Source organism: Coloeus monedula (assembly GCF_965178545.1).
Source record: "Coloeus monedula genome assembly, chromosome: Z".
Taxonomy (NCBI): domain Eukaryota; kingdom Metazoa; phylum Chordata; class Aves; order Passeriformes; family Corvidae; genus Coloeus; species Coloeus monedula.
Genome location: NC_138822.1, coordinates 53244024 through 53267447, shown reverse-complemented (window position 1 = coordinate 53267447; position 23424 = coordinate 53244024). Strand labels below are relative to the sequence as shown.

Here is a 23424-nt window from a genome sequence, read left to right as displayed (position 1 = left end):
TTGGCCTACACTGAAATCAGGGAAACTGAGGACTGTAGTGTCAGTACCAGAATCCTCAACAACACTGCTAGGATACATCCAGCAGCACACCAGTGCAGGGCTGCAGCTCTCTTGCTAGTTTAGAGCATCTAGTGTTATTTATACAACATGTTCCCCGAGAAACCCAAACACTTCCTCTGAGCTTGGAGGAAGCTCTTCAAAATGCTGAAAGATGACAGAAGAGCAAAGCCAAGGAACTGTATGATGCCATCCTGTTCTGACTTGTCTCAAGCAGAAGTGAAAAAAGGCTTGCATGGGCTCCCCACTCAGCCAAGTGGAGCACAACACAAAACTCATGTCCTTGGTGGGGCAGGATTGCTCATCCTGTGTGACATCCCAATGAGCCAACAAGTGCCACTTCTGAAAAGCGGAGGGGCTAACTCTACATTGGGGCGCTCTCAAGACAGCAACAAGGCACGATATTCTCCCCAGAAACCATGTGTCAGTGGGGCTTCTCCCTACAGCTATTACTAGTGGTCAGTGTGACCATACCTCAGCATCAGATATACTCAGCAAAGGCAGACAGAACCTCAGCTGTTACCTTGGAGAGAATGAGATGGCTGGATCAAGCAGCACCTGGAAGCACCGATTTATTTGCAGCAAATTCAGCCAGATCTGATGCATAGTTGCAAGCCCAGTTAATTTGAGATTTGACAGCCCAATGGTCCTAAAATATATATAAATATTTTTCCCACATGGTGCTGTTTGGGGAACATGGAGGGAGTGGGACACACTGATAGATTATGAGTAATCCACATAGAAATGAAGGGTTTGAGTGAGTAAGATGCAAATCAGTCTCTAACACTATGTCTTGCTAATGAACACAACTCAAAAAGCAAAACAGGTCACACACCACCACATAAAATCTGCAATTAAAAAAAAATATTACTTGCTAGAATATTCTTGTAATGCATTTACCAGACTTGACTTCACAGAAGTCAGGTCAGTGTATCTATTTTTGTCAAAGATTAATCTGAGTTCTGTCTGAAGCTAGCAATCCTGCCCATCTTGTTAAGAACAAAGAGACTGAGAAATGCACAAGGCCAGCTACCTAAATCTTCCCTCAAATAGTTACAGGACAAGATTGGCTTCACAGTTAATTGCGGACTAAATACTGTTACACATTTCGTCTTAATTGACAGTACTGTTCTCCAGATCCATGGATAAACCATCCTAAACCTCTCCGTGGTTTCAGACTACACAGCCAACTGCTCCCCACATTGTCTGTTCACGTGTGACCTCTGCATGCTCAAGAAAGGAAAGTCTTGTGAAATGGGAGAACATGTGGGTATCGGAAAGCTCCAGCAGGGACACTGCCAAGCTTGGTTCTGCTGACCCATTCTATATCAGTTTCCAAGCGCAGCTCATACATTTTGGGAATAAGCTTTCCACATCTGCCCAGTGGAGCAGAAGCCCACAACCTACAGACCAACTCTTCCACTCGCACCCGCCCTCAATTCAGGCTGTCAGGGATGAGGGACGCCTTGAGCCAGAGAGGGCACTTGGGACATGTATGTGATGTCCTGGTGTGCCTATCCTTCATCCACCTGTCTAATCCCTTTGAAACTGTTTACGCACCTTGGTGTCCGAACATCTTTCATCCAGGCATGCTGGAAATGGATGATGTCTGGTGTGGATGTGCCGTATACCTGTGTCGTGGGTTCGGTTTGTAATCGGGCAGAAACACCAATTTAGTGTAGTGGTTTGGTCTAAAATACTCACTACTGTTTATCTTCTGTGAGATAAGAATTAGGAGAAATGCAAAGCAGGCACCAAACTTGAAAGAACATGAAGAAGTTTATTAACAGACCTAAAAGAAGGAAAAAAAAATTATACCATACCTTCAGAACTCTCCTCCTCCCCCCACCTTCCTCCCTTCTCCCACTGACAATGTAAAAAGACAACCCTTAAGATGTTCAGTCTGTTTACCACTTCCATAATAACCTTGTTCAGTCCATTTAGAAAGAGAAGACTCTTCTTGCTCGTGCTATGAAAACATTATCACAACGAGACAGCCGCCCACTTCCAAATATTGTTCAGTCCATTTAGGAAGAGGAGTCTCTCTGCCTGCGAGTCCCTTCCCCCGACTTGCAGCTTTTCCTGCAACTGCTTTCGAGGGTCCACTCTTGAAGTTTTATGGGGTACAATTTTTAAGGTTGAGCCATTCAGAAACAAAAAAACAGAGGCCCTTCTCCTTCCCTGGGAGCAAAGGGTCTTCCTCATCTTCATCTCTAGGACTATCTCTGGGAGCATCTCTAGGAACTGAGGTTTTCTCCTTTCCCATTTGGAGCAAAAGTCCTCATCTGGTCCATCTCTAGGGACTGAGGTTTTCTCCTTTCCCGTTTGGAGCAAAAGTCCTCATCTGGTCCATCTCTCCCTGTCCAAACTTCTCATGAAATTACAGCTGCGTCAGCATCTGCCTATCTCGGCGCAGGTGCTTTTGCTCACGAGTTGAACACTCCACCCCCCATATCTTCATGGAATTACAACAGGATACTCTGATATATCATAGCTTCACAACAGAATTTCAGCTTTAAGCATCTCCTCTCTCTCTTCCCTCAGGTTTTCAGCTCTTCACAGCAATAAAAGGGTTAATCTCACCTTGGCCTTGCAGCTGGAATTTTTCTTATCGCAGTGGAGATGGGGAGAGCCGAGCCGCTCCGGCTGCACACAGCAAGGCAGTGGGGGGGGGGGGAGGGGGTTCCACGGCTGGAACAGGTCCATCGACTCCAGGATGGCCGTGCCCCGGCCCGGCCTGGCCCAAGCAGGGCCTGGCCGGGCCTGCTGGCCCCCACACGGGCCCGCAGCCACCTGTCCCAGCGCCGGAAACGAGAGAGAGCTTGGAGGGGAGTTTGCCTATTCTTAAATGTGGATCACAGAGGTGGTCACAACTTTAAGTGGCTTAAAGAATTGTCCATATTCAAACTGGCCAGCTGATGGGTTCTATCAGGTCCCAGAGGAAGTTGTAAGCACCCCTTAGCAAGGACATCCCTTCTGGGACTATGCTTGCTAACCTGTGACAACCTGCTAAGCTTGCTGGATGATAAGAATTTTATTAAGGAACCCAATCTTCTCTCTCTTAGAAAAAAAAAAAAAAAGAACTGTTCCTACTCTTTCATTTTTGCATTAGGTCAGAAAAAGAAACAATCATCTTCAAAACTATGTTCAGCCTCATCCTACTTGCAAATCAATCTTTCAAATTATCTAATAAAAGCCTTCATGAATATTATTGCAAATAATTACAGGATATAGAAATTTTAAGTCAACAAGTATAATGGAAACCATACCCGTTCCAAAAACTTTGATAGTGTTTTGCAAGTTTTCTGTGTTAAGACAACAGCATCAATGAATAGTTTTCTCAAGAGACTGTATGGCAGTAGGAATTTAGAGAAACACAAAACCAACACCTCATGTACTGAAGACATGGGAAACAGAAACAGTACTTACAAGACCTAAAAATGTAAATACAGATGAGAAAGAAGATGTAAATTGGCTTCCAAGTTCACCTGCATCAGGGAGCAGTCAGGGACTGGACCAACAACAACAGTAACACTCTTTATTTCCTTGGGAAGCTGTGTGAGTAAAAAGGACTTTGCCAGCCACAAGCATGAGTGCTCAGAAAACCACTGTGCCTGAAAGAACCACAGCCGAACACAGATGCATAAACGAGGGAAGATGAGGACATTGACAATACCACTGCACCAAGCATGACTGCCATGTCACAAGACAGATGCTGCTAGGCCTGGGAAGAGCTGAGTCAACATTTAACACATAGAAATGTGCACTGCTGGGACAGGCTCAACAAATAGAACATTAAAGGACAAACTGATTACAGCTGTGATGTTCACACAAGTACTAAGAGTTAATAGCAGAGGCTCTTCAGTGGAATACAAGCCCTCACAAAATCTAACAGATGAAAACTAAAGCTGGGCTTCATTTTTGTTCTGAATTTGTTGATGAAAACTGAAAATCAGTCTTCAGAACCATGGCCATGAGTCAAACGCTGTCAGTTGGGATGCAGGAGCCAACATGGATCCCCAAGGATCTTGCAATCCAGTCTGGGCCAGAAGAACCATCTCACCAGTACTGTACAGGAGTGTGACAGGACTGCAGTACAGTTCTTAGGTGGGAAAGGAAGCTGTCTTCTACAACTTCTGCAGGCATGTGCCTTTAAGGTGTCCAGACTGGTTGCAACCTTTTTGTCCAAGGGAAAAGCTGGCAGCTGCATTCCCATGCTTTGGGTTCTGTAATGGCAATAAGAAGTGAGCCCTTGGGATCAGGCATCCAACAGAGCCACAGCATCAGAGCACCATGATCCATCACTGTAATTCTGTGTCAATACTGAGAACCTGCCAACTAAAGCTTCGCACAGGGGCACCCAACTGCCTGAACAGCTGAGTAAGCCAAGGCCACATCTCTGCCCTGCTCCACACTCCTTACTTTTGGCTGAGCTGTTCCAAAAAGCATTCAGCTCAGAGCTTCTGTGTGCTACCTTGAGTGGCCACCGATGCCTGGCAACCCTCAGCCTGCTGACAGGGCTGTGCTCCTCTGCAGCAAGTGTCCTCACCCAAAGCTGGAGGATCTCAAGCATCACACAGAGCACCGCCAACCAGCCCACCAGTCTAGCACTACTTGTCAGAGGACAGCAGGATAACCCAGTCACAAGCGCTCTCAGAGCAGTGCAAACATTTCATTGCCCAGCCCTTGCTCACTGAGTAAAAAGGAAAGTGCACTGGCATGCTCACACTGCAAAACTGGGAGCCACACACAGGCAAGAAGCCATCCATGGGAGCAGCAAGGACAGAAGAAGCCATGTTTGCAACCTGACATCTTCTATTTCTGCTGTGTAATATGCCAAGCTAAGGGCAATTTTAATGGGAAAATCCAGCTAGCTGATAGGCATATAGAGTGCAAGTGCAAGGAGCAACGTTCCCAGTTTGGGATTTCAAAGCCCTACCACAGAGTCCAGGCTGTTTGAAACAAACTCCCCACCATTCTGAAGGCCACTTTTACTTTCACTGAGGGAAGAACACTGAAATGGCCAAGTAGTTAAAAATATCTTAATTAAACTGTAATTATTTCAATAGAAATGAGAAGTCTTAGTTATTTTGGTTCCCACCAGCCAACCCATTCCCCCATCCCTGATGTCTACATGTGGAGGCTACAGGTTTGTTTACACACAAACTGAAACCAAAAACAAATCTAGGTCACAGACTCCAGCAGCCAGATGCAAATAGGATCAATTCAGTTGTTCCAGCCCCAGTTCATGAGCACAAACCCCTGATGTTCCCATCACCTGAAGAGAGAAGGCTGGTCCTAACAAATAAGTCTTGAAATTGCACCCTCGGGGCAGCAGATGCAATCATGTTACTGCAAGCAGTGTCCCATCCAACTTGTTTAGCAATAAAAAGCTCTGCTCCTCTGTCAGCTCCTTCATCAAGCAACTGCTCTGTGCTTTGCTTCAATTTGGACCTAAACTACAGAATCTAATCTACTCTTTGCAGATGTTGTACTATGTGCCTTTCCTTGCTTTTTCTTTCTTTGAGATTTTCCATTACTGTCATTGTCGAAGATGAGCCTGAACCAAGGTCCTGTGAATGGAAACACTGCCAGATCCAGCCTCATCATCCCAGAATTTAAAGACAACTACTGTAACTGACCAACCAAGTATAGCAAAACACCCTTTATAGGAACAAGAAGAATAGCTCAAATCTCAGCACTTTCATATAGTATCCTTTGTGCCTAATTTCAAGCCATCACTTCTCACTTCCTTAGAACGGGAAAAAAACCAGACCACCCAACAACCCATGTAACACATGTAAAGCCATGGAGTCTTTGCTTTCTTCTTTCCCCACAAATACAGGCTTTTCCTAAATAACAATTTTATACAAGGGCTTCTCAAGGGTGGCCCTTTCGCCCCAGTGCGCACACATATTAAGCAGCAAAAATGATGTTGCTGCTTAATATGTGTGCGCACTTGGGCGAAAGGGCCAAATGACAGAAGGGCTGTGTTTGTTAAGCAGGAGTCTATAGTTCTCACAGTCATGTTAGTGATCCAGAACCTGGAAGTTCTGGGAGCCATCCAGAGAAAAGCAAGAATCTCTCAGCACTTTGTAGCTTGCAAAGGTTGTTTTTTGAGTAGAAACATAAACAAATAATGTCCTAATTAATACAAAATGATCAATGTAGAAAACTTTGCTCATTTCCTATCTGCAATGAGCTATATGAGGGACTGGCTGAAAGATGCAAATAACAACACTTTCAAGTGCTCAGTCCCAGATTCAGAGCCAGGATTTCATAAGCAGTCGGCCCTTAGTGGCTCCCTGACTCCTACTGCAGCTTTGAAGACTACTTCTGAATATGTAGCAATGTATTCTGATGCTCAGGTAGGACGAATGCTGAGACAAGGTATGACCACAGGAAAGTCATGTGGGGAAACAATTCTCAAATCAGGAACAAGTAATAGAACCTTCTACCAAGTGTGCCAGTATCAGAGAAGTCAAACTGGCCAGAGTCTTGGCTAGGAAGTGGTGATGGCAGGACAGTGTTTACACACTTAACCATGGGTCCACACAAAGGGCAGACGTAAGTCTAAACTACTTGTGTTCAAGCTGAGACCAGTTTGTGAGGAATACAGCCTGGACACCACCTTAGTGTATCAAAGCAAGTGCCTGGCACAGTACAGGCCATCACCTGCTCATCTTCTGAGCCAGTACTAAACTGATGTTCATGATACTGCTGAAGCCAACACCAAAGCTGTTTAGGGCTGGAGCACTAATGCCCCCAACACAGCAAACACATAAGCACATGCAGAACTGGAGAAGAACAGCTGGGAGGGACTGACTCCATGCTGGAAGTCAGCAGTGGCAGATTGTACATAGCTACAAAGCCCAGACGCAGCTAGGAATGAGACCTGCATGCAGGGCAGTGCAACAAGAGAGGCAATACCCATCAAAGACAGTGGACTGGGAGAACAAGTCTGGAAGACAAACTAGGATGGAAACAGCACGAAAGAGGAAAAATAAACACCATGGCCCTGGCCATGGAGACAAACTAATGTTGTCGTACTCATAAAGTTGCACAGAACTTGGAACAAGAGACAGGGATTGACAAGGCAGTAAAGTATTTCACAGATTGTGTACACAACATTGTGTACTGAACAGAAATGATACTTTTATAATTTAGCAATGTGGGCAGCCAGCCTGAGCTGAGCAAAAACGGAGAGATTTGGCAGGTAAAATAAGAGAGTCATAAACCAAAAGTCTTTGGTAAAAAAAGCCAAAGAAAAAGAGTCCCTTGACAGGCAGTGTTGGCTGTTGTATGGGCGGAGGTTTTGGGGTTTTTTCCATTTTTTACTGTTCTCTCTTCACAAGGAGAAGGAAGTTGCTAACTGGGGTTTGTCTGCACTTTGCAGTTACTGCGCATTGTGCAACCCCAGGGAGACAACAATACACTGTTGCAGACCTTCACCTGCAATAACATACACTAACAAGGTCAACAGAATGGATCAAAAGAGGGACCTAGCTACTAACAATGTATGGATTGAAGTGGCTTGGGAGTCCACCTCACCAGGCAGTACAGTCATTTTGGATGTGAAACAAAGAGCAAACCCTATGCAGAAACAAACTGAAAACACTGAACTTGCTTCTCTGCTAAGTAATTTCTCTGTAATTCTGCCATAAGAAAATAAGCGTCTCTCTAGACAACATCCAGAGGGACTCGGACAAGCTTGATAAGTGGGCCCATGGGAATCTCATGCAGTTTAATAAGACCAAGTGCACCTGGGTCAGGACAATGCCCAATATAAATCCAGGCTTGGGATGGACAGATAAACAGAGAGCAGCCCTGTGAGAAGGCCTTGGGGGTGCAGGGGGATGAGAGGCTGGACATGGCCCAGCCATGGGCACTCACAGCCCAGAGAGCCAAACGTGCCCTGGGCTGCATCCAAAGCAGCATGGGCAGCAGGGGAGGGAGGGGATTCTGCCCCTCTGCTCTGCTCTGGTGAGACCCCACCTGGAACACTGCATCCAGCTCTGGGGTCCCAGCACAGGAAGGACAGGGACCTGTTGGATTAGGTCCAGAAGAGGCCACCAAGATGGATTAGAATAAAGGAGCACCTCTCCTATAAGAAAAGGCTGAGAGAATTGGGATTGTTCAGCCTGGAAAAGAGAAGACTTTGGGGTGACCTATAACGCACCTTCCAGTATGGGAAGGAAGCCTACAAGAAAGACTTTTTACAAGGACATGTAGTGACAGGACAAGGGAGAATGGCTCCAATGTGAAAGTGAGTAGGTTTAGACTAGATATTAGGAAGAAATTCTTTACTGTGACAGTGGTAAGGCACTGGCACAGGTGAAACCATGGATGCCCCATCCCTGGAAGAGTTCGAGGTCAGGTTGGATGGGGCTCTGACCAACCTGGTCTAGTGAAAGCTGTCCCCGCCTACGGCAGAGGGGATGGAACTAGGTGATCTTTGAGGTCCCTTCCAACTCAGGCCATTCTGTGATTCTATGATATTTCTTGTACAGTATTAGACCATTCCTCATGCTTTTTGTTCTGTTTTCCCCAACAGAAGTTTCGAAGTTGTGCCTGTGTGTTCGCTTGTTTGAAAAGCAGTCACAGAAGTGGCCCAACACTGGGGGTTTCTGGACAGCAGCACACCAAAGAAAATAATTTTCAAAGAGCCTATTTCAAACCCTTTGTTTGGTTTATATTAAACATGCAATTAACTCTACTGCCTGAACAAACTGACAAGAAAGCTCAGAAATTAAAGACTTACAGAATCACCAAACACGAGTTCACAAGTCAGTTTCTGAAACAGCCATGAAATTGGCTTAGAAGAATAAAAATCATCTGTCTCTCGTTATCCTTTTCCTTGAGCTGCCTGTATTGGAAATCTAGCAGTGGGCAGAAGTGGAGGTGTGAATTTGCAGTGCAGTAGCTGCTCCAGACCTGCTCCCTCAAGGGACAGTGCTCTCCTTCCCCTCAAAGCATGCAGGCATGGGAGGAGCTGCAGCCTGCATGATGCACATGCACATCTCCACTCACCATGGGGCAACCATGGGCTGTCATTTTCCTAACCAGAGGCAAGTTTCTCCTGCAGTTCTTGTCTCTCTGGCCTTCTCAGAAGGCTGGGCAATTCTGAACATTGCAGCTCTGTGTCCCTTGCCCATGCAGCTTCTTGGATCATTTGGTATTTATCCCATCTGCAAAACAGCAGAGCAAACAGTGCTCTTCGAAGAAAGCTGTGAAGGCCTAGAGTCAACATTTGCAGGAGCTTAGCAGGGACATGATTTGCAATCAACATTTCTCAGTCTCCCTACCACTTTCTTACAAGGCAGCGGAGAAAAATTCTCATGCCCCCCCACCTCCACTTCTATGATGATAACCTATAGGGGCAATATCAGCAAAATTAAAATGTGGGCAGTAATGTTTATAAATCCTCAACCAGGTACACGGTGGAAAAGAAGGGACTTCCCAGCCTATTCCCAGGTCAGCTGTGAGCTAAGAGCAGCAGCATAAAGGTTCAAAGCACAGTGTTAAGCAAAAGACTGGAGATGAAAATGAGGTTGCCCAGCTCCAAACAATGGAAAAGTGCAGAAGCCCTGCCTGCATTTAAGGACTGCTCAACTGCAGGACTGCAGCCTGGGTTGATGTGCTATTCCCCCCACCAATGCTGTCTGGGGTAGCAGCACTTCAGACATTTGTCCTGAGCTGCTGTCCCTGCCCTTGCTGTGCTGCACTCCCCTTCTGCTCTTTCCCTTCCAAACTCTGCACCAGTGACAGGACAGGCTTCAGGATGCAGGGGAAAGGGTCAGGTATCAGTCAAAATTCCCCAGCCCTATGACTAAAGGTCCTCCCACCTTCTGCTACAGGGCATGCTGCAAAACGTAGTCTCACCTATTTCTAAACAATGCCTCTTCCACTCCCCCAATTAGCATCTCCCTGCAGTGAAGGTACCCCATGTCAGAGAGCAACGTTATGCCTGTGATCCCACGGGGCAGAGACAACAACAGACACTGTTGCCTGGTGTACTTCGTTCAGAGAGGAGCACCTCATCCAACACACAGACAACATAGAGGTCATTCGGCATCATGAACAACAGTGCTGAACTCCAGCAGGTCTGCAAACACAGAGGCACTTGCGTAAGGGCCTGTACTAGTCTGTGAAGCTCCCTGCAGAACGTTGTGCTGTGCTGACCCTCACCTGGTAACAAAGGAAGGGAAAAAGACCCCCAAAAATCAAACAAAAATACTTCTCCCAGCATGGAGGATGGGCCCCTATTTCTGAGGGCATTAAGATATCCATTGTGATACTTTTCCAATCAGCACTTACTTCTCAGCACTACTCACAGGACCCGTTCTTGCCCCAAGTAATCACTTCTTTCTTTTTAACTTGCTATTACAAAACCAAGTTTGGATGTTGAGCGCCAGCCTGTCCTGGGCTCCTGTGGGGGGGCCCAGTCAGGGAGAGAGAGCACCTGTCCAAAGGTCTGGTGCTTCTGAGGGTGGAACATGCCCACGGCTGCCCAAGGAAGAGAACAGGGGTCTCCCCAGGCCATGCCTAAATGAATTCATCTCTGGCCTGATCTCCTGTGCTAGCAAATTCTCCTGAGGATGCAGGCAAAGGCACGGGCTGCAGGGAGCAGACACAAGTCTCTGGGTACAAAGAACTTACCCCGCGCCCCAGCCCTTGCTGTTGCTGCTGAGATATCCACCTGAGCAGCCAGCCTGGCACCCTGCACAGCACTCTGCCTCACCTGGGAGAAGTTCAGCCCATTGAGTGGGTGGCACTGCTCTTCTACTTTCTCCACAGCACCCGTTTGCTTCCTCAGCCGCTCCGCTTCCTGGGCCAGGAACAGATCCAGGACAGGCACACCTCGTGACTTGATGTCTACCTCAGTCAGAGAGTTCACCATCAGCATCACCCAGACCGGCCTCTTCCGCTCCCAGTTGCCAGCAATGGCGTTGAAGAGGTAGTCTGCATACAGCCCTTTGCCCCGCTGGTCTGGGGTCATCCAGGATGGCATCATGAGCTTGACATACTCCAGGTGCCGCTTCAGACGGTGGTAGATGTCACGGGGCAGCACATCTTGGAGATTCTTCCCCTGTGGCAGGAGTTGGCAGCTGGTGAGAGCTGAGATGGTGTAGGGATCAGTGAGGTCCAGCTCAAAGTACACGATGTGGCTCTGCTGGAAGGCTTTCTTGGAGTTCTCTGGGATGAAATCCCAAACACGTGTGTATGGGACATGGATGGTGCCAAAGAAATAAGATGGGGGATCTCTCTTGATTGTCCACAGGAAGGAGTTCAGCTCATTTTGCTGGGAGAGAGGGAGACACAGCTGAGTAAGTACACACTTTTACACCAGGCCGCTGCAGCAGAGGGCTTAAGGAAAACATGGTGCCAAGCCAGCAGGTCACCTGGCTCAGCAGCTTGCCAGCATGGACTTTACCTAAAGTGACTTTGCTCACACAAAGTCCTCTTTGACCACTGTTTTTCTCAGGTCTTGAGGTAAAAATTCAATTTTTGCTAATAAAAACATAAGAAGATTGTCTTTGGCTTTCTCCTCCTGAAAGGTAACACCGTGTCTTCTGAACAGTAATACCACCTGATACATCACCTGGGTATTTACCAAAAGCATCAGCAGAGCACAGCCCTAGCACACCATGATCCAGGCATGACACTTACCCAACTTCTGCTTTTTCTCAAGTCAAAAATTGGCATCACTTTGCTGAAGCAAAGCAGGACAGCACGATTTCTATCACTTTCACCTCTCACTTCAGCACAGCAATGCAAATCAAAGAAACTGCTGTGACAGTTAGAAGGTGGCACAGCATCATGGGTGAAGTTTCCTCTTTGAGTATGCTGGTTTTGGTTGGGGTGGAGTTCATTTTCTTCACAGTGGCTGGTATAGGGCAGCATTTTGGATTCATACTGAAAACAGCGCTGGTAATATAGAAATGTTTTTGTTATTGCTGAGCAGTGCTTGCACAGAGCCAAGGCCTTTTCTCATGTCATATGACTGCCAGCAAGGATGCTGAGGGAGCACAAGATACTGGGAGGGGATACAGCCATGACAGCTGACCCTAACTGACCAAAGCAATATTCCATACTATATGGCATCATGCTCAGCATAAAAAGCCAGGGAGGGCAAAGAGAGAGAACAGGGGACATTCAGAATGATGGGATTTGTCTTCTCAAGTCACTGCTATGCATGATGGAGCTCTGTTTTCCTGGAGATGGCTGAACATCTGCCTGTCCATGGGAAGTGGTGATTGAATTCCTTGTTTTGCTTTGCTTGTATGCATGACTTTTGCTTTAGCTATTAAACTGTCATTATCTGAACCCAAGACTTTTCCCACTTTTACCCTTCCAGTGCTCTCTCACATCCCATGGAATGGGGGTTTAATGAGTGTGGTGCTTGGCTGACACCAAGAAAATGAGTAACACAAAACACGGCTGGCAGACAGACTTGCTGGAGCAGGTCGAAATAAAGTTTTGCACATGGCAGAGAGACACAGTCAAGACCCCTCACAGCCCGGTACTCTTTCTTGAGTAGCAGAGAAGAGCATGCAATACCTTGGAAAATAAGGGAAAAAATTCTGCAGACCAAACTTGTCCTGTGGTTTCATGGTATACACTTGTAAACACTGAGGAAGAAAAAAAGCTTCTTTTTTTAAATTAGCTTTAAAATCTCTCAAAACCCACAGCCATCTGAAAGACAGAATCATATTTAAATTTGTTCTGCTGGAAAACGTACCTCACTGCATCAGCTGGGATACCTCAACACAGGGTTGTGGTGCTCCCACAGGACAGAAGAGCAGATGGGACAATACAGAGCCTGCTTGAATCCTTCCAACTCACTTTATACCAGCAGCAGGCACAGCCTTCATCACCCACAGCACCCACTGCTGCAGCAGTACTTACTGGAGCAATGGACACAAATGGTGTCTGTCTGCACAGACAGGAAGAGGTAGCCTTTGCATGTCTAAGTAAGAGAACAAGCTTCCAGATGCACTCAAACATCTGGTCAGTCTTGAGCCAGCAGATAACTGTAACCTCAGCACTGAGGCTAACTGTGCATGTGTGCTGATCTAAGAAGCCTGCCTGACTGCCAAATGCAGAACAGGCTGCTTGGAGGAATTTACTGGAAGCACATTGCCCATAAATTTCTGACACTAAAGACTCAGGGTCATAAAGGTTAATCTTAAAGAGTGCTCTGCAATGGCTCATCCCAGACAACCTTCTCCAGCAGCTCTGTACATCAAAACCAGGCCACAGATCAGGCAGCGCCTCAGCAAAGTGCTACCACCAGTCCACTTTACCTGCATGGACTACAGAATATAGAATATCCTGAGCCGAATGTACCACACGGGGATCACTGAAGTCCGGCTCCTGGAGCTGCACAGGAGAGCCCCAAGAATCGCACCACGTGCCCAAGAGCATTGCACAAACCAGCTATATTCCAAAGGGCTCTTCAAACTGTTCTGCAGCGTATCAAGAGTCTGAAGGATACTTCAGACCCTGGCCAACACCATTCTACAACTCCATATCCTATAGGACAGTCCTGGAATGCCTGAATTACAGAACGTAAAAATTCTCCTGAAGACCATAGGAAGAAGAGAGAACAAACATGACAAGCACCAGGAGGTACAAAAGATACAGGGCAACAGGTGAATAAAAACCTAACATAGACCTGTGAAGAATACTCAAGAATGAATATGCGAAGTAAAACAAGAGGGAAAATGAGACAGGCTTCTTCCCTGACATCAGTCAGAAGGGGAAAATGAAAGGACATGCTACTGTGGTGAGAAATGAACTGGAAGCAGTAGTCAGGCAGCAAGGAGGAAGGACCAGAAGTGCTGCTTTGCATCTACTGCAAGTATAAAGAGAGGAGGCACCTGGGACAGGCATGAGGTTAGGAGGTCAATACTCCTTCTCTTCATGCAAGTCTGATCATGTATGTGGGAGTGCACAAAACCACCTATGACTGCAAGGAATTGTACAGAACAAGTGGTCACCAGCCAGCTTAAAATTTCAATTCAGCTCCTCAGTAAACCCAGCAAGAAGGCTCAAGCCCAGATGACTGGTACCAGGCTTTAATGTGATCATCAGTGCTGCTCTGGACTACTACACACAGCACAGCTAGAAAGGCTTTTGGCATTATACTCTTTTTTTGTTCTTTTTTCTCTGCTCATCCCCCCAACTTTCATAATCAGATACTGAAAGCAGAGTAATGCTGCCAGCTACCACTGGAAATAAAGCAGGCCATCAGGCACAGAGTACATAAAGACTTCCTTTAAAGACCACAGACAGAAGAAAGCAGGCTGAGACATAGCAAAAATTTTCACACAGTCCTCGATATAGATGTTCCAAAGCAGAGCCGCTGAGCACTCTTGCTGGCACTTGCATGTCAAAAGGAGTAGTCAGGAACTTGGGAAATCACCCCAAGCACCATTCAGACCTTCTTTCACAGAAAGCTTGGAGCCAGCATGAGAGGACAGAGAAAGCTCATTTTCCCACCGACTGGAAACTCCATGGACCCTGCGGAATCAGTTTCCAGGTACCAGCACTTGTTATCATCACCAAGTGATGGCACAAGGGATGCTTGCAAAGCTCACTCTCCCTCTAAAAAGGTGGCACTACAGCTGCTTCAGACATGCTAGTGCCTCACACTCCTTTGGCATCTCCTTTTCCTTCAGAAGGGGAGCCTGGAGTCCAGCACTGCTCTGCCTCCATGCCAGACCCCTGCAAGCAGCCTGTTACCACTCTGTGCAAGAGGGGAAAGGGCAAAGCCCTGGGTGTGCCTGAGCAGGTCTGTCTTCCCCTGCGGCACCTCTGGGCACTCTCACCTCCCTGCCCACCTCCTGGAGCTCTCGTGTGTCTCAATACAGCTTCAGAGAGGGAAAAGCAAGGACATCATTTCACCCCAATACCGTAAAAGGGAAGCTGTTAAACAGTGCTCTAGGTGGCCATGAAACAGCTCAAGAGTAGTGCCAAGGCTTGCTCAGCATCACACCATACACCATCACTGTGGCACATCACTTCCCGGAGAGCATGCAGTAGATAGAAGTGCTACAACTCCATTTTCCTTTGCAGTAGGATCCTTTAACACAGCTGTTGCAACAAAAAAAAAAAGTGTTTTAAAACAAACAAGTTACAGTCAAAGTGCTGTCGTGGAGGCTTATGGCAGCTGGGCTGTACAGCTTGAGGAATTTCAGTTCCAGCAGCGTAACAACAAGAAGGTTCATGAACAGATCAAGATGCATAGATGCATATTTGTGTCTCCACTTTAAAATTTACAGGTGGTACTCAATGCACCATCACAGGAAAAAACCCTGAGCAAGGAGAAAGAGCAGCAGCCTCAGAATAGAACACAGTCCTCCCAACTTGCTGCCACACCAAAGCCCGCAGAATCATCAGATCAAGGTATTTCTGAATGCTTATCACTATGGCATGGTGCCTTCTCCTCTGCCTTACCTCCCCAGGTGAAAAAGCTGACACTGTCACAGAGAACACACTGGAACTTGCGGGATCCACTCCCTAACACAGGACTTGGAAAGCCTCCTTCTCAGCGAAGGCTGCACAGGGGACAAACTCCACTGTCCACTGAGGTGCAATGGGGAAACATAAGGATAGACAACATGACAGGACAACGGTGTCAGCCATTGCAAAAATTCTGGAAAAGCATGGTGCACAATGAGGGTATTTCGCTGGGAGCTGAGGTTCCTTCTTTTTGATTAAAAAATCCCAAGCCTCAGATTTTGTTCGTTTTAACGAGCCCCAACATCTTGCTTTTCCAGCCCTATTTATAGAAACATTACAGGATGCAACTTGTAGTCTTCAAACACACAAATACTACTGCATTTGTCAGATATCATGCACCACTTCAAGCAAGGCAGCAATGATTCTTCTGGAAAAGAAATGCCAAAGTAGATCAGAGAAAGCGTCATATTTTTTTTTTCAGAGAAACTAGCTCAAATTGGGCTGAATCATGTACTAACAAGTAAAATTGGCAAACATCCAAAAAACAGTTCAGAAAAACACCAGGAGGAACAAAGAATTCATCTAGAGACAGTACTCCAAACATGTAGAAGAGCATGGGAGTATAAAAAACTACACAAAAATGTAAATATGGACAGTTGTGATAACATGGGGAATGAAGGCTCAGAAGGCTCAGAGGGAAAGAAAACTGTGGTCCAGAGACTGAGGAACTGGATGGGAACTCCAGACATGGCCAAACTGCACTTGCTCTGCTTCCTTCTACATGAGTTCTGCTTCCTTCCATCTTCTGTCTCATCTATGTAGACTACACATTTCAAAGCACAAAGTTTCTAACTCACTGTGCAGGTAGGTGCCCTCTGTAGCTTCACTGTCTTTCAGGAGCTCTAACTCACCACTTGGCCTCACAGCTACACCTTCCAAATCTCAGCCCAGAACTGCACTATTTCTCAACCCGCAGTATTCTCGTGCCTTATTTTTTTTGCTTGCTACAGAAGCCAAAGCATGTGGCATGCAGTATTTCACCCAGGCAGGCAGCACTGTTACCCTCCCTATATGGCTTTCTCCCTCTCTCTTATCTATCCTGGTGTCATATCTTGCCATGTTTCTTTATACCTAATCGAGGCAAAGATTTTACTCACCATGTTATGTGCCCATGCAACGATGGTAATGCACACAAAAATGCCAGCCACATTTTTAATAGTATTTCTCTTGAGCTTTTGCCCACTGGCATTACTGTCACACTCAAACTCAGCTTAAGACTTAAAGCAGAACTTGCTTGGGGATAAACACTGCACAGGCTACAGCTACTTAAAAAAACACATCCAATGTGCCAGAAATGAAAAATAAAGTTTTTAACTAAAAAGCCACAGGTTAAGAACAGACAGATGACTTGCTCTGCTGAAGGGCGTATATGGGGGAAATCAGTCATATAAATTAATTGGCCCTCTATCAGGAGCAACACGTAATAAAATACTAACCAACTACAACTACAAGCATTCCACAATTAATCCCTGAATTCTGGCTTTGATTTTTCCAATACACTCCAATGTTAAGCAAAAAGAAAGCAGTACCAGACCACATTATTTAGTATCTGGAACACAAGCCAAAAAAGATTCCAGCATACTTCATTTTAAATTAATTGTTTTCTATGTCTTTTTTTTTTTCTAGAATGATGAGGCACATTGTTGGTTGTAGCTTTAAGTATAATTTGGAGTGATGATGAGAAAGCCCTCGGAAGTATTGTAGGTTCATTCCTTAAAATAGCAATTTCTCTCTTTCAGGCAACAACACACATATTTCTTTCATGGCAGAGACCTAGGCAACCTGACAAAAAGAAGAAAGTTAGATCTAAGAGAGGCAAGAAAAGGAATCCTAAAAAGAGCTAAACTGAATTAAAAATCCATCCGTGGTGATGCAGAAACAAGATGGTGTATTTTTCCTAAGGAGTTGATGTAAATATTCATAAGGATAAACTCAACAGCTTTGTAAATAAGGCAGACGATGCCATTTCTAGACAGTGTGGTTACTACCACTGTCCTAATGACTCTAGGAAACGGCCTGCCAATTCCAGAGCTACAGGTGGTCTCACATTTTAATGACAGAGTAATCAGCAGATAATGACCTATCATTAACACATTTCACCTCCAGTCTTGCTAGTAACTGGCAGAAGTCCACTCAGTTGTTCCTGAGAAAAACTTCGTGCATGTCCCACCCAACCTGTGAAATTACCCATTTCCACAAGTATGACTTATGCTCAGGCTCTCAGGAGCTGTCCTCTTTCTCCTTGCTCTCACTAGCTCCTTGCAGTAGTTTCATACCAGTCCACAGGCTTTTGCACCTCATGCCCTCAAGGAGAAGGAGCACTCACTCCAAAGGCTTGACCTGGCTTTATGGCAGGGTCACAGCTGGCCACCTACAAATCCAGTTGACAAACTGGTTCCAAGCAAATTGTAAAAACACCATCCCTCAAGGTAGGGCTAAGCTCTGTTTAACACAAACGCAGGAAGACACCTCCAGTGAAGCACATGTAGCTTGGCATATGGCTGATTCCATAATGCCCTAGATCCTAGAAGATATCCTGGGGAACCAGCATGCTCCTAGAGGCAGGAAGGCCCCAAGACCAAGGGCTATGTGTAGGTGCATGAGCAGGTGAGAGAGAGGAGTGAAGGCATAGTGCAGACCTTCTTCAGTTGCAAAACTTCCTCACACCTACCCTGCAGTGAGCCTGCTGTGGCTTTGGCACCTCCCCAGTGCAGCAGGTCTGCACTTACTTCTAAGGGCTTCCAGCTTCCTTAAGGGCTGTGCTGGTGGAGTTAACCCTGCCTGGGAGGGAAGCTGAAGTGGTGGCACACATATCCCAGAAGCATGTCAGCTCCAAGTAGATGCCAAGAGACAGCACAGATGGCCTGTTAATAAAAAGTCAGTTTAAGAAGGCTTTTCCTACATGATTTTTGGTACTTTTATCTCAAAAGCTTCAACGACTTTTTCTGATTTTTCACAGAAATGACAGACACCCTCTACACATGCTTCACACTGGCCGTAACATCACCCCTTTCTTGCAGCAGGGATCCTCTGCTGTGCCAACCACCCACCGGAGCTAAGTCAGCGCATGCTGCTCCTGGCTACTGCAGTCAAGCTGCTAAGTTTAGGAGACGAGCAAAACCTAAATAATGCGTAACCGCGTTTTCACTCCAAATGGCCATTTGCTGCTCCGAACCTGTTCCAGCATGCTCGGCGTTCTGCAGTGGGACTAGACGGTACCCTTGCGTGGGACGGTGGCTGCAACTCAGTCCCGGCCAGTCTGCTTTCTGGCGACCGGTGCAACTCCTACTCAGTGCAGGCAAAAGATCCTGCTGGGACTCACCCCGGGGTCTTCCTCTCCCGGCACGCTCTTCCGTCAGCACCCAGGGATGGGTGCACGGTCCCAGCACCCTGCGCACAGTCCCGGGTAGCCAGGGTGCTGCTCCCGAGCGCTGCCGCCCGAGCTCCGCGCACCGCGCCCGCCTGACAGGGATTGAGCTGCGGATGAGCCCCGCACACCGCCCCCTCCCGTCACCGCACCCCGAGGGGACCAGACCCGCGCCCCCGCGCTGCCGGCAGGGCGGGGCGGACGGCAGCGCACCCCGGGCAGGAGGGCACCCCGGGCAGCACTTACCTTTCTGCGGAGCGGGCAGGCGCGGCCGTGCCGGGCTGTGGCCAGCAGGAGGAGGGAGCCCTGCAGCAGCAGCAGGAGGCAGAGCCCGCCGGGGCGCACCATCCCCGCGCTGCGCGCAGCCTGCGGAGCGCGGCCCCCTGCGGATTCTGTTTTGCGCCCACACCTTTCCCTGCTTCCGCACCTTCAGTTTTACTTCTTTTTTTTTTAATTTGACTTCTTTTGCCTCGTGTTTTTGTTTTTTTGTTTTTTTTTCCTTTCCTCTCCCTGGTTTGGTTTTGGGTTTTTTTTTTTTTTGGCCGTCCGACTCAATCCCAGAGCCCTCGCAGGAGTGGCCCGGTCCCCCGGCCAAGCCCTGCAGCCGCTGCCCCCTCCTCTTAAAAGGTCCCCTGCGGGGCGGGGGGAGGAAGGGGAGGGCGCGGGGCCCGTCGCACCGGGGGCGGGCGATGGGGCGGCAGCGGGGGGGGCCCCGCAGCCGCTGGCCGGGCAATGCCACGCAGGGACCTCGCCTGGCCCCGAGGGGCTGGGGCGGCCGCGCCCCCCATCCCGCAGCTCTCGGCGAACCCGCAGGGAGCGCAGCACCCGGCTCTGCCCGCCCTGGGCCTGCCCGCCTGTCTCTGCCCTTCCTGCTGCTCTCTTCAAGTGAATATAAAATGGAAGATTGTGATTCTTCACAAGCCTTTTTATTGTACGTCGGCTTGAGCTATTTTGACTCCTTGTTTCATGGGTGGCCATTCCAAAGTTGTGTGTCCACTGTGCTTTGCACAAGCAGTGTTCACAGCATCACCGAATATTCAGAGTTGGAAGGTCCACAAGGACCATTGAGTCCAGCTCTTCAGTGAATGGCCTATACAGGGACCGACCCTGTGACCGTGGTGTTACTAGTACCATGATTTAAGTGTGATCCTTGCGTATCATTGTCTCTAATAGTGAAATTCAGCCGTTCGTGCCAAGGAAGCTAGTATTTAAATCCTCACAAAAGTACACCTTGCTGTTAGGCACAGTGTTAAAAGTACTGAGAAAAGCCAGAAATACACCAGGTTTTAATCCAGAGCAGATGAAAAGAATGAGCTTTCATAGGTCTCAAAATACTCAGTAGGCTTCTCCTGATAATTTTATTATGGCATGTATCATTAATCCACATATAGCAAAACTGTTAGCACTTTCAAGGCTTACGCTGAGTAAACCTTTAAAGATAGAATGCTAACAATCTGTGGCCGACTAAGGTGTGCAGTGCTATTGTATGGAACACTCCCTCCTGCATTATCCCTACTTGTTTTAATTAAGTACTTCCCAACAAAAAAAGCCAAAATCTATTGAAGCCTTAAGTAAAAAGACAGTAGAGGTCCAATGAAACGGAAAAGGCATGCTACTGTACGAAGCAGTATCTGTTTGTTTAAGTAGAAGAATAAGGTGTTGCCATTATGCAGTTCATTGTCCATGAAGAATTTTTCCATCTTTTCTCAGTATTATTATATATAATAATACATGTTATCTATTAATATAGTATATATTAGTAATATACACTATGATATTAGCAATATATATTATATTAATACATTAACCATATATGCTATTCAGTAATAGTATTTTTACTATTTTTACCTTAGTAGTGACCATTATGCTCACTGTCCTGTGGGTATGAATGAGGTTTCTTCTGATTTGGTTGGTTTATTTTTTTTAATTGCTGGTGGTCCTGACCTACCCGTGGGCTTAGTGCAGAGAATGAACAAAGATGGTCTTAAAAGATCACTATAATTTCTTTATTAATGTGGACCATTCCTTCCAAAGCTGTGTACGTGAAAATACAACGCACAAAGCAACACAAGGCAGTGTTTCTGGCTCTTTGCAGACTCAGTCACTGTCTTTTTAGCTTTGCCACATTCTTACTTCTAAACACATCTTCTTCTACCCCAGAGATCCAGATATCTGTCCCCAAGGTTAAATTCTGGTTCAGGGCAAATGGCAGACTTCCCATCAGCTCAAAGAAAGAAAAGATTACTTTTGTCTGGTTTTGTGTTGCAAATTATCTGCATCCAGAGGATAGTAGGCAGAGCCAGAACCCTTAATTGTTTTGCCTTCTTTTATGTGCATTACTGTATTTCTGAATATTGTGGATTTTGATGAGGAGAATTATACTGGGGTAATATATGAAGTGCATCTTCTTTTGTCAGGTCATGCCAACAATTTAGAGCAAAGAGCATTATATGACCAAGGATATGGCATTTATGCAATGAATAGTAGTTGTTGTCCCTAACTATTTTAATTATTATTCTCCTTTTTTACACCAGGGAAAAATAGTACTAGCATTTTGCCAGCGATTCAGGTACTTCTATAACAATCAGAGCAAGAAGTGCAGATGGTACCACTTTCTTCATCATTCTCCCCCTGCAAAATGGAACCCTGATTCAACACTGGGGCTTCAAATAGTGGCTTTTCCCACTAGTCACGGAAGTTAGGCAGCTTTTCCGAACATCACTCTTAGCAGCCCAGTGTAAAACATAGCAACAACATTTCCTTTGCCCTGGAATGCAGTAAGACAGACACGCATTTGATCATATGTATGTCTGGGCATGAAAGCCAGATAGCACTCATACAATACCCTGATCAACCTATAGAGAAGAAGAATAATTTTTCCATAGCAGAAAGATGTGCCAGAACTGATTAGGTACCTTCTGTGTGACCATTTGGTTTGCTTTTTGTTTTAAAGTAGCAAAATACATAACAGTGCTTTTTGAAACACAGCTTGGAGGCCTACAGGCAATGCAGATTAACATGCTGCTTGGACTTATTTTTGAATTGGTGGGAAGTGCATTCTTTGTGGTGAATCGCTAATGAAAAATAGGGAATGAGAAAAGACAAAGGCAATGTCTTAAAGAGACTTGCAAATTAATTTTTACTTGCACTGTGACATTTTAGTAGAAAGCCACACCCTAACTCTATGAGCAGAAACCTAAGAGATAAACCCAACTTTTTTATTTAATAAATTTCTTTCTGTAGAACGGCCAGGATTTGTTTATTGCTGTCCTTTGCAAAATTATTTCAATAGGACTTCAAAATGGCCTTACATCTAAGCATGTGCTTAGGAGCATTGTACAGAAAGGGTAAACAAGCACACACTTAAATGCTTTTCTGGATCAGAGCCTTAGACCACAGACAATATGTGGCCCGAGTTGTCTAATTGGTACTTAATTCAAGGTAACTGAAGGAGCTGTGTCTCTTACAGCAGCAGAGTTTGAGCAGCTAGTTGAAGCAGCTGTCACACACAGGCAGTTGCTCACACTCATATCCCAAGCTTTAGGTTTGCCTACAGGTGGGGCCAAGAGGTGTCGTGGGCTGTGTGTAAAAACAGGCTATATATTTCCCGCTCCCCCCCCCGCTCCCCCAACTTCAGTCAGTTTCCCAGGCCATAAAAGCATTTATGTGGAAATTGTTGAGAGGCTGTCAGAGGCACAGGGCTCCTCAAGTGGGTGTTACTGGTGACAGATCGGCAGAGCATCACAGTCCAAAACTCCTGCACGTGCTAACTGGGATGGCACGCATCCATGTGTACATGGGACACAGCACACACATGCCTGAGAGACCTCCAGATTATGCATGTGCCTTTGTTACCTAACATTAACCTGCAGTGGGAAAGAAAGCCACCTCATACAGCCAAACACAGTGAACCTTGAGTGAAAGAAGCTCCCACAGAAGAGGTTTGCACAGAGTTCAGGAGAGAATTATATTCACAGTCCTTTAACAGGCAGGTCAGCTCTGATTCACCCACTATTGAACATGAATTCAAAATAGATTTTAAAGACCATGAAAATCAAGCATGAGTATTTCTCACCATTTAAAATTATGAAACATATCATAAAGCACATAATAAAGCAGCAAAGGAGCTTTCTTCATCAAGTTGAGAGAAAGTACTCCATCTGCATTTGAAAGGAAGTTTGCTTAGAAGGATTGATGTGGACTTCAGAGATTCATGAACACAGAATCCCAATTATGCCTCCAGATAAAAAAAGGTTAGTGAACTTTGTAGTATGTTACTGTATGAAAGTGTTAGGTCAGCTGGAAGGGAAATATGGGGAATATATTACAAAGTGAAGTGGTTACATATAATTACCAAGCATAGTTAGCCAAAAGCCAAAAATATAAAGAGAAAAGAGTGGAATTCTGTTCTCCAAATGCAGCTCAATAATAGTAATCTCAATTTGAATAGAGAGAGAAAGCTAAACAAAAAT

The 23424-nt window shown here is 46.1% G+C and overlaps 1 protein-coding gene across 1 annotated transcript in view; it reads right to left on the bottom strand.

Moving 5' to 3' along the window:
- Positions 1–19300, bottom strand: part of TRABD2A (TraB domain containing 2A) — a gene marked incomplete at its 5' end in the record, with an annotated part of 81948 nt that extends 62648 nt beyond the window's left edge. The window contains 2 exons of the mRNA XM_082301159.1: positions 10799–11359; positions 19199–19300. Of these exons, the coding sequence (XP_082157285.1) occupies positions 10799–11359; positions 19199–19300 (663 nt within the window). The remainder of the gene's footprint in view (positions 1–10798; positions 11360–19198) is intronic.
- Positions 19301–23424: the final 4124 nt, after the last annotated feature.